Raw genomic sequence first — 18,394 nt, 5'->3', positions numbered from 1 at the left:
TTACACTCATATCCCCTCCCAGACCTGGCACCCCAATCTCCTGTCCCAGATCACAATCCCCTCCTATCCTAGGTCACATCCCAAACCCCTGCACTCCAGTCCCCCGCCTTAGGTCACAACCGCCTGCTTCATCCCAACTCTCTCCGAGACTCTAGTCACCCTCCTGAACCCCAGTCCCTTACCGCAAGCTCCCTTCTGCACCCAACCTCCATCCCAGACCCTGTATCTCCATTAATATCATGGAAGAGTGCTGCCTTTGACCACTTCCCAAAACCTTGGAGTGGCCCTTCATCAAAAATTATTGCCCACCTCGTCTTACTCCAACAAATGGTAACGCTCATTTTATGAGGAGTATGAGAAGTCGAAGGAAGAGTGTTCTTCCTTTGACTTCCTGCTGTGTAGAAAGTGCCAACGGCTAAATTAAGCTATTTCAACTTAAGCTACACAATTGACATAGATGAAGTTGAATAGCTTAATTCAACATTAGCCCTGCTAGATGTACCCTTCTAGAATTTTTTCTAATTTCTAATCTGCTACTTAAGGACAACGGACCTGTTCCTAGATCACTTAGTATCTGCAAAAGAAATCCCTTGCTAAAACTTTCTTTGAGCTCAACATCTGTATTATTTATTCTTCCTACCAGAAATAAATATGCATTGGGAAACATCTTTCAAATCACCTGTATGTATTACACAAGGAACCATCTCAACTACCTACTATTCACAGATAACTTTATTTAAATAAATTTAAAAAACCACAAATGGTCTGGTAGCACTTTATAGACTAACAAAACATGTAGATGGTATCATGAGCTTTCGTGGGCACAGCCCACTTCTTCAGATGACTGGAGTTTTTACTTTATTTAAGTCTTTAGTATTAAATAAATCATACATTTAATATCTTTTATTCTTATTAGCAACCTTGATTTAAATCAGGCTTTTATAAAAACCTGTCTAAACTTTAGAAAGTTTATACATTCACCAGTAAGGCTACTGTGACATACTGAGGATTTTGTCCACTCGGGCTACGTCTAAGCTATGATCCTCTTACGGAAGAGCAAATGCAAATGGAGCACTTATTTGCATATGTCACACTCTAATTTGCATTTTCCTCTTCCTTTCCCTTTTGCACAAGAGGTGCTGTGTATATGGCACCTTTTTGCACAAAAAATCCCTTTCGCGCAAGAGCCGTTCTTCCTCATTTTTTGTTTACACAACACTTTTTTGCACAAAAACCTCTTGTGCAAAAAGGAAAGGAAGAGGAAATGCAAATGAGAGCGTGACATATGCAAATGAGCGCTCCATTTGCATTTGCTCTTTCGCAAGAGGATGGTAGTTTAGATGTAGCCTTATAGTCCACTGTGTTCACTCTGTTTTGCATTCACTGTTTGTTTTATTGTGCTTTATGTGATTCTACTGTCCTCTGCTGTTCTGGAGTGACTCTGTGTGTGTGTGTGTGTGTGCCTCAGTTTCCCTGGGTACTGCAGCACTATCTAGATGAGAAGGGGAAGGCTGGGCATGACTCACTGTGAAAGTATGTCAGTTTCTCACATCCTGAAGACCAGGTGACAGCAAATAACACCTTGGGCCTGGAAACAGGACAAAGCAGGAGGCGGGGCTGCCTGGGGGCTGTGAGCAGTGGCTGTGAATGTGAGTTAGTTTCCCGTTGGCTGGGGGAGAAGGGAGCCTAGCTGGCCTGGGGGGTTGGGGCAGGGGCCCTGAGATGGGGCTCTGGGTCCCCCTTTCCCAAGATGGGCTGTACTGAATGCTCCTGGTTCCCGTAACAAGAAGTCTGAGCTATGCTGTGTCCCTGTGAACTAATAAACTTACTGTTCTACTTGCTGGCTGAGTCTCACATGTGACTGCAGATAGGGTACAGGGCCTGGTGACTCCCCCACACTCTGTGGCAGCTACATTTTAAAGTCATGAGTATTTTTAGGAAAAGTCATGGACAGGTCACAGGCTGTAAACTAAAATTCGTAGGTCAGCCATGACCTGTACTATATATCCATATACCCTGACTACACGGTGGATGCTCTCAGGGAATACTCCAGGGTATTGGGGGTGTGGTGGGTGGGCAGTGATGTGATGTGGGTTGTGGCATGTGGCTCAAGACCCTCCACTACTGCTCAGAGTGGAGGATGGTGTTGTGCAATCCAGGGCACTTGCAACTGCTGGAGGGGTCGGGCAGCAGCCAGAAACACTGGCTGCTGCTGGGGCTGTGGGGCAGTCCTAGGCCACTGCTGCAGCTGGAGCAGGGTGGATTAAGAGTGCTCCAGCAGTGGCCAGTGTAGCTGGCCCAAGAGCTTCCCTAACTGGATCAGCTGCACTGTTCATTGCACAAGTCATGGACAGTTGGGCCAACAAACTTGCTGGGCTCCTGGACAAGGCAGAAGCAGAGGGGCCTCCCGCAGCCTGCTCTCGGCGCCACCCTAAGTGTGCTGTGCCTATCCCAGGGAGCCCTCAGTGCCACCCAGAGTGCACCGCACAGGGCACAGGAAGAGATTCAAAGGGCCCGAGGGTGCAGCTGGGATGCTTGGTCCTTTTGAATTGCCAGACCTGGGGCAATTGCCCCATTTCTGCTTCCATCCCCTGTTGGCGGGCCTAGTCATGGAGATCCCAGAAAAGTCAAGAAATTCATGAATTCCATGACTTCTGTGACAGACTTGTAGCTTTATTCATCAGTAAATGAATCCACATTTTAACATAGCTGGGTATAGACATTTCTTTGTGCTTGTGTAACAAAGAATGCTTCATGCAAACTGCAATTATAATTTAAAGTAACAAATGGATTATCTGTACACAAAGCAGGTAATTTTAAAGATAAGTTCTTATTTCTTCTCCCTAACACATTAAAATCCACATCTAGTAGTGCCTCACTGCTGTACTGCAGTACCATTAATTAAAAAAGCAACAGTGATTATACTTATGATTCAATTTTCAAAATATAAAATCTTAAGAAAATGAAGACAGTGAATCTTAATGCAGCTTAGTGGTCACTTATGGCCATTCAAGCACATCCAGGTATGTGGGGGTGGTGGTGCACAACTGCATTTTCCCATGGGAAATGCCTGTCTAAACTGAAGAGTTTGGGAAGCGAAGGGGGGAGGGAAGGAAATTATCCCATTGCACCATAACTGCTTTCTTCTGCACAGTCTAATTATATAATCCCAAATTGTTTCCTAGCCAATAGTTTGTCTACAACAGGGGTGGGCAATAATTTTCGCAGGGGAGCCACATAATGAATTTTGCTATGTGGTCACAGGATGGCTCCATTCCCAAGAAGAAACAGGGCTGAGGATTAGCCTCCCCACAGAGTTGTCTGGGGCCAGAGGCTTTGAATTAAACACATAGTAAAGGGTTTGCGGCTACTGTGTTGCCTGGCAGCCGCCCTGGGTTGCTGAGGTTATTTAAAAGGCTCGTGGCTCCAGCCCATACCAAGGTCACACCACAACCAGGAGCCATTTAAATAGGATCCTGCTCCTTGAGCCACCGACTGAAAATTCGGTGGCATGGGCAGCAGGATATAAAGAGGAAGTGGCCAGATGCAGTCTGCGGGCCAGGTCAAAGTGTTAGGCAGGCCGGATCTGGCCCCCGGGCCACATCTTGCCCAGCCTTGGTCTACAACCTACAAACCTACGATAGATTATATTTTTAAAAACTGTACTGCAGGTAGAATTGAATGTATACTTCAGAATGAATGACTGGTATCATGTATTTAGCCTCTTTTTCTCTGAGTATTTTTAAACTGTATATATTTCTAAATTTTCAGCAAATACATTTTCACATTTTTATTGTCTGGTTATGAATATTTAAATTCTGTCTGTGTTGCTTAATTGTGATTAGTCAGATAAGTCACATGAGATTACCGAGTTCCTGGTTTAATGAAGAGCACTCCTGAGATGTGCTATTTGCTAGCCCCTGCATTCTGGGCTAAACAATTTTGCTCCAGGAAGGTATGTGTGGTAACATTGCAGTCTGGACTAGACTGCTGTCGTATACATTCCAAGAGAACCAAAAGAATGCAGATTTAGCATGCAGGTTCCTCAGTCTGCTCTAAGAGGAATGACAACAGGTGCCATTTACAGGGAATTTTATACGTCTGTCTGCTCTTTCAGCTATAGGAAATAAACTGATGGCCAGGTTCTGTATTTCAGCATTCCAACAGCGAAAACGTTAAAAAAAAAAATCCCCCACCAAAATCACCCCTCTCCCATACCCGGTCAAACCATCCCTCTTGTTTTGATATGGGTTAGTGATGTTTATGGCTATGTCTGGACTATGGAGTTTTATCGGAAAAAGGTACGCAAATTGCAAAGCACAATTTGCGTACCTTTTTCCGATTGTTTTTTCAGAAGAGGCTTTTCCAAAATTTGGCCCGTCTACACTGGGCCAAATTTTGGGAAAACCTCCCCTTTTGGAAGAGCCCCAATACAGGGGCTTCTAAAAGAGTGCATCTGCTCTTCCGCAAAAAATGTTGTAAGAGCAGATGCATTCCCTGGATGCGGTGGAGTTTTTCTGGGATATCTCCGGTATCCCGGAAGAACTCCATAGTCTAGACATAGCCTATGTGTGAGATCTTTTGTTGTGGGAATATTTAAAAATCCCAGTGTGAAAATATTTCCCACTACAAAAGATTTTATGGTTCTGATATCTGAGAACTATACAGGATTTCATGGCTTTGATACCAGGCAATGAAATATTATTTGTTTTTGCATGAGAAATTTTTTTACAGCATTTGGGAATACACAAATTTCTAATTTATGTTACTTCCCAAACCATAATCCACAAGCCAAAACCAAGTGCTTCTTAGCTGGTTTTAAATTTAACTGGAGATTTTTGTGTACATCTAAGAAACAGAATCATATAAAAATAAATATGCAGAATAACCAAGCAACATCTTGTATAGAATGTTAGTTAAAAGTGTTTTAATGCGAGAGTCTTGTGGTAACTACTAATGCTAGGCTAGAACATACCCTCCAGAGGGAAAAAAAACATAAGGGAAAGGATCAGAGGAAGGTAAACTCTACAGGTCTTTTTGAGGACATTTTTGAGGAGCTGCTGGCTGTGTCTAACTGCTGGAAGTAGACAGTTTTTCTTGAAGGAGGCAAACTAATGCCCGCCTAGAATCCAGGGAAGCCGCTTTAACTGTTAAGAGTTTGAATAATGCAAAGACTAAATCAAGATGTAGAGTGCACCCTGAAGTTTAAAGTCCTAATCTATTTTGTGAACTGAAAGCATGGATTATAGTTCCCAGAAACTCAATAAGATTCTAGCATTGAAACCCATGTTATACCATCTATTTCCAGAAGAGACAGCACCTCATTGTACAGTAGTAGACTATAAGGATTGACTGTTGGAACTTGCAGATGAAGTTCCCATTTGTGGTCTATTGTGAAGTGTTGGCTGAGGGTAGATGAGGTTGTGTTCTTGACTCCAGGCAGATAGGATGCTACTTAGATCGATGCTGTTGTGGATGCGCCAGTTCCACAGGCAAACAGCCTCCACACAAAGGGAGCGGGAGTGAGCTCCCTCTTGACAGTTGATGTAGAACATCATGGTAACACTGTTGGTAAGGATGTGAACCGTACAGCCATGAATGTCCAAGAAAAAGTGCTTGCATGCATTGTGCACAGCCCAAAGCTCCAAGAGATAGACATGGAGATGGGATTCATGGGAAGACCATCTGCCCTAAGCAAATTGATGCTGATGATGTGGCAACCAAAAACAGAGGCATTGGGTGATAATCTGGATGGAGAACTGTGTCTGGTGGAATGGGACCTCCGTGAGGAGGTTGTTGGGGTTGGTCCATCAACATAGCAAAGCAAGCACATCTGGAGGAGGAGAAACCTGCTTGCTGACATGGTGCTTGGAGGTGGTGTATATGAAGGAAAGCTAATGCCAGAGGCACTGAAAATGCAGACACACATGTCTGACAATGTATGTCATAGTGGCCATGTGACCCATAAGTTGTAGACCGGTGAGTACTGGTATGGTAGGGCTGGACGTGATAATGAAAATGAGATTTTGTATGGCCTGGAAGTGCTAGTCTGGCAGATAGGCCTGTGCCATAGCAGAGTCCAGATGAGCCCCTGTGAATTCCAGAACCGGAGTTGGGCATGGTAGATTTTTGTTCATTTATAATGAGTCCAAGGGACTCGAAGAGACTCTTGGTGAATATTATGTTTCATGTGATTTTGAGGGAAGGGCCTCTTATAAGGCAATTGTACAGTTATGAAAATATTCATAATTCGCTGGTGTTGTAGCTAGGCTGCAACAACTGAAAAGGTCTTTGAAAAGGAGCAGACGATAGTCTAAAAGGAAGGACTCGATATTGAAAATGTTCAGAGGCTATTTGAAGTGAAGGAAGCATCTATGCAATGGATGTATGGTCATGTGGAAGAAAGCATTCTGAAGTTTGAGGGATACAAACCAATCTCTCTTGTCCAGTGCTAGAATGATCAATGCAAGCATGAACTGTTGTTTGCAGAGGAATTTATTTAGCTTGAGAAGGTCTAGGCTAGGTCTCCAACCACCCATTCTCTGTGAGGAAGTGATTGGAATAAAATACCCTGCCCCAGTATTGCTCGGGCACTCTCTATATGGCTCCTATGTGTGTAGCAGATGGTCTACTTCTTGTTTTAGGAGCTTTTAATGAGAGGGTTACCTGAAAAGGGACGGGGAGGGTACGGAGGTTGGGAGAGGGAGATGAGAGGAATGGTGTATCCACATCTTATGATCTCGAGGATCCATTGGTCTTTAGTGATTGCTGCCCATTGGTAGTAAAGAGGGTGCAAAGGGTGATGGAAAGTTGTTGCACTGCTGCAAGGCACTGGCGAGTAGGAGAGGTTGGGCAGACCCCTGACCAAAAACTCAAAACTATTGTTTGGAAGAGTGCTGAGTGGAAGAGTGCTGAGTTGTTGTGAGCCCGCCTCTTTTGGGTCCTTGTTCTGGAACAACTCTGATAAAAAGCCCTCTGTTGGTGAAGAGTTTAGGAGAAATTTCTCTGCCTCTGGTATGGGATATAGCACCTTCTGCAGTGGGGAGCTGTGTACATTCCCAGTGTGTGAAGGGTTGTACAGGAGTCTTTGCTGGAATGGAGGACCTTGCCTGTTTTTGTGGCAAAAAGTTTGTCTTTGTCAAAGGGAAGGTCCTCTACTTTATTCTGAAACTCCTTCAGAACCTCAGCGGTCTGGAACCTCAGCGGTCTGCCAATCACGGCACCAGAGTCAGCACCGGGATATCATGGCTGTGTCTCTGTAAGGTGGAACAGTGCTGGGTCAGGGATACTTTTATCTTTATTCCTTTTGGAATGTCTCTTTTGACCCCTGAATTGAATAACTCTGTAGTTTGTATGTGTATATATATATATATATATATATATATATATACACACATACATACATACACACACACACACACACACACACACACACACATATATATATGTACCAAAATTGCTTCCTCTACATTCCTCTTCTTGCTTGTGCCTCCTCAACACTCAAATCTCTTCAGCTTTATTTAACTAGTAGTCCGTGCAATTTAATAATGTATTTTTCTTTACTTTTGTAATATGTACTTGGTATTCTACTGTTATTTTTTACTGTCAACTTAAACCCCTCTAATTCCATCTGACAGCTGTGACTGGAATACTAAGGGATCCATAACATTGTGCATCATCCTGATGGCCTAGTTTTGTTTTCTCCATTTTGTTTTTCACTGAATTGATAATGTACTAATTACTTGTAGATTTTAGATTCATTGTTATTGTCAGTACAGTTTGCACCCCCACATCTCAGCTGTAGTATTTAGTTTCTATATTGCTGATATCTATCACTTAATTATCCGTTACCTACTCCCATTTGAGAAATGTAGAAGTGTAACACATAAATTGTGTTCTCTGTCACAAGTGAATACTTGCTTCTCTGGTGCTCCCTATTGTTCTTTTTTTGCTTGAAGTTTCCATTTGCCTCCACTCCTTTCCCTCCATTGTTTACTATCATTTCATTATATTAATTATAACTTCAGATATTTACACTTACTGAAATCTTCTAGGTTTCTGATAATTTTTAGTCACTTAGCCTCCCTCTACATATGACTTTAGGTATTGTACAACGTACTTGTTATTCCTATGACTTGGGTTGCCAACTTTGCAATATTTAAAAACTGGACATTCCAGCAGGAGAGCCAGAACCTCCCCAACTCTGCTTCTCTTCCACTTCCCTTGTTGCTCACTGCTATTCCCCTCGCTCCTCTGCCTAGGTTGGGAGGGTCTTGCTTGTGGAGATGTGGCTCAGCCGCCTGATGATGGAAGAAGGCAGTCTTGGATGAACTGGGGCTGATGTGGGTGATGACCTGCACCTTTCTGCTGCCTCCAGCCTCAATAACAAGACTTTGCATATCCAGTGATTAGATCTGACTGAACATTGTCAGGTCCCCTTTCCTACTGGACTTTCTGATTGAAAACTGGGCATCTGGCCATCCTACCAATGATGAGACTCCTTTCCCCCCCAATTACTACATCTTACTTGTTCAGCTAATCTTTTAAGAGTGCCTTATTTCAGTTAATCTTATTCCAAATTGATGTAAATTAAACCCAAATAAGCTTGATTTAAACTGTAGTAAGAATATCCACATAGCATTTTGTATCCGTTTAAGCACAATGGTTTAAAATTACATCTTAAGCTAAACTGTTACAAACTTCTTGGCTGTCTCTACACTGCACCCCTTTTCCGGAAAAGGGATGCAGATGAGACAAGTTGGAATTGCAAATGAAGCGGGGGATTTAAATATCCCCCGCTTCATTTGTATCAACATGGCTGCCGCTTTTTTCCGGCTCGGGGCTTTGCCGGAGAAAAGCGCCAGTCTAGACGGGATCTTTTGGAAAATAAAGCCTTTTCCGGAAGATCCCTTATTCCTGATTTTAAGAGGAATAAGGGATCTTTTGGAAAAGGGTTTATTTTCCAAAAGATCCCGTCTAGACTGGTGCTTTTCTCCGGCAAAGCCCCAAGCCGAAAAAAAGCAGCAGCCATGTTTATACAAATGAAGCGGGGGATATTTAAATCCCCCGCTTCATTTGCAATTCCGACTTGTCTCATCTGCATCCCTTTTCCGGAAAAGGGGTGCAGCATAGACACAGCCAGCGTGTAACCCCAAAAACTTGTCTACAGCTGGAATTAGTCCTGATTAACTCCATGTGTAGTCATTCTATTCCAGAAGACTGCCTTCTTCCTGTTTAGCCTAACCCTCGTTGAAAGTGGGGGCTAGTTTACTTTACATGTGCTTTTCTGATACAGCTATACTACAGGATGGAGTTTGCTAGACCAGGGAAGATCAACCCCTCTGCTGACAGACTCCAGGCTCTCCTCCCAAAGTCTGTCAGCAGATTGCCAGGCTCCTCTTCCCTGGGCCACCAGCTCTCAGCTCCATGGCCAGCGAGGCACATGGAACTCCATAGCTGTGGGAGCACACGGAACTCAATGGCCAGCGCAGGGGCTTCTGAGCTCTATGGGCTTCCCTGGACTGCTGGGGCTCTGCAGCTAGCCCAGAGGCACTGGAACTCTGCTGCCCCAAGCCAAGGCTCTCTGGTCCAGCCACATTGGACCAGAGAGATTAATCTGTACCACTAGTATAGCTGTACAGGCAGAGCCTCCTAGTGTAGAAACTGCATGCCAACAGAAAGTTTTTCTGCTGGTAAAGTAAAACCACCTCCCTGAACACTAAATTATACTTACTGACAGACATACTGTTTTATTTGCACTTCTGCATATATGCTAGGAATTTTGCCAGCACAACTATGTTGGCTGAGATGTGTGCATTTTTTTTTACATCTGTAACTGACATAGCCACATCGACAAAATTTCTTGGTATAGACCTGCCCTGGGTAAGGTAGACATGAGGAAGGCTCTCTTGTTTTGGAATAAGAGTGTCTATGACTGGAGTTAAAGAGGAAAAGCTATTGTATTTTAAATTCACATCCTACCCTAATTCATGTTTATTTTCAAGTTAGACAAACTCTTAAATGAAAATGTGTCCATAGAGTGACATGCAACAGTTTATATTGGTTTAAAAAATAATTCTAAGTTAAGGTGGAGAATATTCCACGTGTGTAGACATAACCTTTGTCTTTTGGCTCTGCTTACTATATCTTCCCACTCCTTCCTTTGCTCAGACTCCTTTCTTCCTTTTTAAAATTTTTACATATAGCTGTACACCAGTTTCACAAAAATTATACTCACTCAGGATATTCTTTTTGTGAAGAGGAATAAAATATAATTATCATGATATGGATGGGTAAGTAAAGTCAGTGACTAGAGATGGTGCATTTTTATTACAACTTCGTAGGACAATTATACGGAAGAATAAAAAAGAAAATGTGCTATAAACAATTAAAAAACAACAGAAAACAAATTAATCTACTCTGTATTTGAGAGAATTTGTGCATCAGTGTGTTCATCCATTTGTCTGTGAATCCATTTGTTCAAGAACTCCTACTAAAAGGTCAGAGTTAGGACCATCAAATTTGTTAGGCAGCTTCCTCATATCATAAGCAAGGGCAGGGGTTGGTTGTGCTAAGACAATGTAATGTGATTGTTTCTCATCAAATGGAAAAGGAGGAGTGTGATAGTGGGGACACCCATACTTATGAATGACCACAGGGGGGGAGCAACAACTGGGGACAGTTATACTCCAGAATGACCACAAGGAAGCAGCAAGCACTGCAGTCTTGGGGAGGAGCCACTGGCCGTCCCCCCTGTTCTGAGTCCCCCATGCCCTCGTCTGAGTCCTCCCCCACACCCTGCCCTGACTCCTACCCCTCCTACATCCCTAGTCCCCTTGCCACACTGGGGGTATGTCTACACTACCCCGCTAGTTCGAACTAGCGGGGTAATGTATGCATACCGCACTTGCTAATGAAGCCCGGGATTTGAATTTCCCGGGCTTCATTAGCATAAGCGGGGAGCCGCCATTTTTAAATCCCCGCTGCTTCGAACCCCGTGTAGCGCGGCTACACGGGGCTCGAACTAGGTAGTTCGGACTAGGGTCCTATTCCGAACTACCGTTACTCCTCGTGAAACGAGGAGTACCGGTAGTTCGGAATAGGCACCCTAGTCCGAACTACCTAGTTCGAGCCCCGTGTAGCCGCGCTACACGGGGTTCGAAGCAGCGGGGATTTAAAAATGGCGGCTCCCCGCTTATGCTAATGAAGCCCGGGAAATTCAAATCCCGGGCTTCATTAGCAAGTGCGGTATGCATACATTACCCCGCTAGTTCGAACTAGCGGGGTAGTGTAGACATACCCTGGGTAAGTCTTCCAGTATAATAATAAAAGTAACTCTACAGGAGAGAAAGGAAAGTTTATATACACTTTTGATAGGTAAGAAAAAAAAGGAGAATTATGATGGAGAATTCTGCAGATATACAGCAGAGTAAAAAAGATATTCATAGGTTACTTACCATCCTAAATAAGCTAAGAAGCAAATGCAATTAATAAAAAATTAGAGATTCATAAAGGACAAGCAGTGATATTTTTTTTGTCCAAACAAGTCTGTAAAGGAGCCAGGTACAGCTGGAAAGTATTATTTAATGAAGATAAGATTGTTTTCCAATGATAGGTGTGTACTATATTAGTTACAGGCTTTACATTTCCATGACCTGACAATTATGTGCATGGCAGACAAAATTATCTCACTGTAGATATGTTTGCAGTTATCCATCTTCATTACAGTTATATATAGTCCATGCAAGACATTCTTAGGTAAAAATAAGAGATTAAGCCATGTAATTTAAGTGCCAGTATCATTAATCATATACTAGAACTGGTTTAAGAGTGAACAAAGTCAAACTAGATAGAAGGTTGCTGTCCCTTGACAAGACTTCATGAAAACTGAAAAATAAAACAGTATTTTAGGTACAAATACACTGTGATATAGTCCCATGATTAAATACAGATTTAATTTGTATTTATTCGCAGAAATATAGTACTTTGTAGAACTGGTCTGAAAAATTCAGTCAAAAATGTTTTTCAACTGAAACTGGGTTTTTGACTCCACAAAGCTTTTATGAAGTGTCTACTTTCTGCAAAATATTTGGATTTTTAATCTTAATTTTTTTCCCAAACAAAAAATATTTTATTTGGACATGCTGCTACAGTATCTTAGAGTATGTCTACACTTGCAGCCCAATTTGAAATAGTGCTGAAAATGTAGGCATTCGGAATTGCAAATCAAGCCCGGGATTTAAATATCCCACGCTTGATGTGCACCTTCCTGGCTGGGCGCCATTTTTGAAATTTACAAGCCCAAAGTAACTGCCCCCATCTACATGCGGCAGTGAAACGGGTGTTCGAAATAAAGCCTTAGTTTGAACTACCTGTTATTCCTCCTGCAATGAGGTTTAACACGTAGTTCAAAATAGGGCTTTATTTTGAATGCCCGTTTCACTGCCACGTGTAATCGCAGGCAGTTTACTTTGGGCTTGTAAATTTCAAAAAAAAAAAAAAAAAAAAAAAAAATGGTGCCCGGCCGGGAAGATGCAAATCAAGTGCAGGATATTTAAATCCCGGGCTTGATTTGCAATTCCGAATACCTACATTTGCAGCCCTAGTTCGAATTAGGCTGCAAGTATAGACATACCCTTATAAGAGTTCCAGTTGTGTTGCCTCATGTTTCCATGTTCGTTTATGGGCTACAGTCAACTCCAATGATGCAGCATGGTCATAGACTCACATGTTGTACTACGTTATCCAAGAGAGAAGACCATTGTCCATGGCGGGAGATATATTCCAAACAGGGAACCCAATCTATAGAGAACAGGAGTATAGACCTCCAAATTACAATTCTCATGAGGCACCATAGGAGCATTTTTGAACTAAAATATGTTGGTTGTCAGTAAAAAATGTTCAGTATTTTAATTTCTGAATATTTGAAGTATTCCACACAAAACAGTCCTATTTTCTAAACAACTCTAATGCTAACTCACATTTCTAAACTAAAACACTGTCAAAGAAATAAGATTTCTTTATATGATCTTGAATTTGGCAAATAGTAACAAATGTTATCCTGGTAACTTAATGACTTTATAGGGTAAAAAGCCAACATTTTTTAAAACATCAACAATTTTACAAAATCTTTCTTTTACAAGAGTGGTCCAATTCCACAGCTCTTGTAAATCAGTGTACCCAGAGTGAAATCAATGGAACTATGCTGATTTACATCATCTGAAGATCTGCTCCAGATTGGGAACAATGGCAGAAACTGTTTCTGCAGTTTCATTTTGCAAAATCTTATCTCTAATCATATCTAATGTCCACACCCTACAAGATCTCCACTTGAATCACTGCCTTTTTCTGACTCATTTCCTGTCTGCTATAATAACTTGCTTTGCTGCTTCTCCCACACACACACAAATTTCCTACTCTCTTCTTGGCCTCCATCACATCACTTGGTTATCCTTTTCTTCAGAAATTTTGGGTAAAATCCAAGAAATGTTAAAAGCAAACACATCCAAAATAATTAGTAAATTATTTGCACAGTTAATAAACAGTTCTAAATAAAACTGATAATTTTATTTAACCTAATTTTTAGAAGATTTCTAAGTAAATTTTCCATAATCTTACCCATTTTCTATTTGAGATCATCCCGCATAAGTAGTTTTGTCCTTTTCAAATCCTTCCCCTTGTTTCCTCCACAGACAGGGTACAGTCCCCCATACAGTCCCCCCCATCTTCCTTTCCCTTCTAGTCAGGCACTAAGAATCCTTCAAAATTAAATACTTGGCATTCTATTATTTGCAGTTTGATTCCTACACAAGATCTTTCAAGCACTGGAATGGGTTACCTAGGGAGGTGGTGGACTCTCCATTCCTAGAGATCTTTAAGTCTTGGTTTAACAAAGCCCTGGCTGGGTTGATTTAGTTGGGATTGGTCCTGCCTTGGGCAGGGGGCTGGACTTGATGACTTCCTGAGGTCTCTTCCAGCTCTATGATTCTATGATTCCAGCTATTCTGTATATCCATGGTCCCTGGTGGAAGCAGGGCTGCTGGGGGGCACGAAGTCGGGGGTAGGGAGCTGGCCGGGGAAGATTGGGCGGGGGCGAGGGGGGCAGGTGGAGAAGCGGCCGCCGGAAGCAGGGCTGGACGTGGGCAGTGGGGCTGGCCAAGAGAGATTGGGAGGAGAAGCGGGGGAGAACTGGCTGTCTGGGAGGAGGTTGGGGGAAGTGGGGCTGGCCAGAGGTGCAGCAGGGGAGGGGAGAGGGACTGACCCGGACATATGCAGATCTCAGGGTGCTGTCCCTCTTCCCCCTCCCCCTTGCAAAGCACGAGTTAGTCCAGCCCAGGGATTCTATTGTTCCCCGCCACGCACATCCCCTCGAGTAGTTGCGAACTGTCTGGCTGGTAGACACACTCATGCAGCCTGAGCACATTTAGCAGCCAGGCAGTTCGAAACTACAAACTGATACATCTAGTAATAATAAAACTTACCTAATGAGAAAATACCAGACATGTTATATGTCTGGTATTTTCTCAGTTTGTTTTTTATGTGTTCATATTTTTGGGCTGCAAAAAACAGTACTGAAAAAAAAGGGTTCCAACTAAAGTAAAAAGTTTGGAAAACCCTGGTCTAACCAGCTTTCTGTCTGTCTTACAGTCCATTTATCCAATCCATATTCCTTAACTTGCAGGCAAGAATATTGTGGGTGACCATATCACGGCACTGGGGGTTTTGGGAGGACCAGAAACAACTTATTTGAATATTCATAATTTGATTAATGAATATGCAAATATGCAAATGAACATTGCAAGTCCTCCAAAAGTTTGTGAATGGATTTACTGGTCCCCATGTCAAAAAGTTTGGGAACCCCTGGTCTAGAACACATGACCTATGAGGGAAGACTGAAAGAATTGGGCTTGTTTAGTTTAGGAAAGAGAAGACTGAGTGGGGACATGGTGACATGACAGCAGTTTTCACATATCTAAAAGGTTGTTACAAGGAAGAGGGAGAAAAATTGCTCTCCTTGGCCTTTAATTATAGGACAAGACGCAATGGGCTTAAATTGCAGCAAGGGAGATTTAGGCTGGACATCAGGAAAAACTTCTTAACTGTCAGGGTGGTTAAACACTGGAATAAATTCCGTAGGGAGGCTGTGGAATCTCCATCACTGGAGATATTTAAGAGCAGGTTGGATAGACATCTATGAGGAATGATCTAGACAGTGCTTGGTCCTGCTGTGAGGGCAAGAAACTAGACTTGATGACCTCTTGAAGTCCCTTCCAGTTCTATGATGCTATTATTCTATTTTGTTGGCAAACTATTGTAACAGGTTCTCAAACACTTTGAGAATCAACATATCCAGAAATTACAAGAAAAGTGCAAGATCTGAAAAGAATTACAACACCCACAGATGGTGGATTTTTATGTGACATCTGTAATCACATTTGCTGATACGAGGATTGGTTCAGTCACTCACCAATGGAGTCATAGAAGATGAGATTCATTGATTGACGGCTCAGTCCGTACATGCATATATCTGTAGACTGAGATTTTAAGAAATGCTAAGCAATTTTCACTGATTCCTCCCTACTTTTCAAGAACACGTAGACCATAAGTGATTCACAACAGGTTACCAGTGATGCCCACTCCTATTGTTTTATCATAAGTCAAATTTTCTTCACCAAACAAGAGAAGCAGAAAATTACTTAGATTTAAAAAAGCAAGCTGAAAGGCTCATGTATCACATGACTACGAGAGCTGGAATTTAAAGAAAACAGATCAACATTGCAATAAAATTACAAAAGTTAACAATACTGCAGTCAGAAATTATTGCAGGATTGGGTATAATTTAATACACCACAGATTGGTATCAAACAATAGACAGTGAGGCGGACAGAGAAGAGCAACAGTAATAAGAATACAGTACTTGGTTACACACACTAGCTATCTGTTCAACTTAACAGTTCTGAACCTAGCATGTAGTTATACAGGGAAATAATATAGGAAACATCAAAGTTGTTCCATAAGTACTTACTATGCATTATGTTTATGGCTAAGTGGTTAAACATTTTACCAACATGAAGCAATTCTATGTTGAGTAGATAATTCTCTGGTTACATTCCCAGTGTTACCATCCGCATTTCGTAGTCATCAAGCCATTTCCCAAAAGGACTTAAGCATGAGATTACTGTTTGTCCTTGCTCTGTGTCTTGCCATACTATCCCCACCATCTGGAATAAGTTCCCTGAAGGTCCTGAACCTTTTAAAATCCTACTTTTTTATTCTTAGCCTATTATCATCAATACAACAATAAAATGTTATTCTTGGAACTTCTAAATTTTTGTATTTTCAATTATGTTCCTTTACTGTGACTATTATATACTTTGTTGCCACCCACCATGCCAATAGATGTTAATTCTATCATAAGCTTCAGGGGGTAGATGAGTTAGCCTGTACAGAAAAAAAAAACAAATGGTCTCGTAGCACCTTATAGACTAACAAAACATGTATATGGAATCATGAGCTTTCGTGGGCACAGCCCACTTCTTCAGATGACTGGAGCTTTGAGTTTAGGATGTGCAGACCCAAAATAAATAGGAGAGAAGCGGGTGGGGGGAGGGGGCAAGGAGGAAAAAAAGAAGGGGGGGTGGGAGACAGGGAGCTAGAGGGAATCAGTAAGTATCTGAAGATTGGGTAGTTAAAACGAAGCAGATAAGAATCAAAGTCAATTGATAGTCAGGAAGGATACTAGGATACTATCAATTGACTTTGATTCTTATCTGCTTCGTTTTAACTACCCAATCTTCAGATACTTACTGATTCCCTCTAGGTCCGCCCCCCCCCTCCCCCGTTTCTCCTATTTATCTTGGGTCTGCACATCCTAAACTCAAAACTCCAGTCATCTGAAAAAGTGGGCTGTGCCCATGAAAGCTCATGATACCATCTACATGTTTTGTTAATCTATAAAGTGCTACCAGATCATTTGTTGGTAACTCTATCACAGTTTGTAATCAATGCTAAACAAATCGATCCTACTTACCGATAGAACATGCAAGAACTGCACAACATGCAAGCTGTGGGGTGCATGGGAGAGAAAGCATGAATCAATGCCCCATTCCAGAGCACAGTTTTGAAGGATAACTAAGGGTGTGTCTACACAGCAGCCTAAACTCAAAAATAGATACGCAGTTTGTGCCATGTGGAACGAGGGTTACAGGGATGCCAAAATAGCATGCCTGTTATTTTGAAAAATATTTCAAAATAATGGGTGGCTTGTTAAGACATGGGATAGCTATTTCAGGATACTTCTAATATCCCAAAATAGTCGCGCAGTGTAGACATACCCTAAGAGATAAAAGATATACCTTTGTCTATACTAGGGAATTTTACAAAAATTACCCGACCCATGCTACTATCAGTTCCAGAAGGAGTCCTAATATAAATAAAGCTTCTTTGGCCAGACCTGTTTTTTATCATTAATGTTATTTAAAACCTGGTTTTGGAGGCAAATAATCCTGCCTCTCTCTAGAAAATAGGGATGCAAAATCCCAATTAATCAGTTAACTGGCTAAGCCAGTTAAATGTTAAGTTAACCTAATGTTAACTGACTAAGCTCCAGCCCATGGGGCTCCCCACTCATAGGCTTGTGTGGGGCTGTCGCTGCCAGCAGCTAACCAGTCACCTGTTCACATACCTACTTGAAAACAGTGCAAAGCTATCTTAAGAATGGCCACTCTGGGTCAGACCAATGGTCCATTTAGTCCAGTATCCAATCATCTGACAAGGGCCAATGCCAGATGCTTCAGAAGTAATATACAGAACAGGGCAATTATTGAGTGATTCATTCTGTCTGCCACTCCCAGATTTTGGCAGAGAGAGTTTTAGGAACACCTAGAGTTTGGGGTTGCATCCATGAATATCTTGGCTAATAGCCACTGATGATCCTATTGTCCATGAACTTGTATAATTCTTTGCTTGAGCCCAGTTATACCTTTGACTTTCACAACAATCCCTGGCAATGAGATGGTCCTTGGAGGACCTCACTATTTACTTCCCTCCACTGTGAATACTAGACATTTATTCCTACCCTTTGATTCCTATATTTTAACCATTTACTGACCCATTTGAGGACCTTTCCTCTTATTCCGTTATTCCATTTTTTTCTGAGGAGCCTTTGTTGTTGGATGTTGTGCACACTTTCTGAAAGTTTAAGTGCACTATATCCACTGGATCAGCCTTGTTTACAAGCTTGCTGACACTCTCAAAGAATTCTAATGGATTGAGACATTATTTATCTTTCCAAAAGATATATTAACTCTTCCTTAATATAACATGTTCCTCTTTGAGTCTGATAATTCTGTTCTTTACTATAGATTCAACTAATTTGCCTGGCACTGAAGTTAGG

At 42.0% G+C, this 18,394-nt stretch overlaps 1 protein-coding gene across 2 annotated transcripts in view; it reads right to left on the bottom strand.

Moving 5' to 3' along the window:
• FBXO36 (F-box protein 36) overlaps positions 1-18,394 on the bottom strand; it is a 56,873-nt gene that overhangs the window by 31,812 nt on the left and 6,667 nt on the right. Inside the window, exon 2 of one of the 2 annotated variants that reach the window (XM_025182995.2) lies at positions 15,467-15,533. The exons of the other annotated variant lie outside the window; for it this stretch is intronic. Coding sequence (XP_025038780.2) covers positions 15,467-15,478 — 12 coding nt within the window. The 5' untranslated portion in view covers positions 15,479-15,533. The remainder of the gene's footprint in view (positions 1-15,466; positions 15,534-18,394) is intronic. 2 annotated transcript variants of the gene reach the window in all.

Source organism: Pelodiscus sinensis, chromosome 10 (assembly GCF_049634645.1).
Source record: "Pelodiscus sinensis isolate JC-2024 chromosome 10, ASM4963464v1, whole genome shotgun sequence".
Lineage (NCBI taxonomy): Eukaryota > Metazoa > Chordata > Testudines > Trionychidae > Pelodiscus > Pelodiscus sinensis.
Note: the sequence above shows the minus strand (reverse complement) of the source record. Positions and strands in the feature narration are given on the sequence as shown.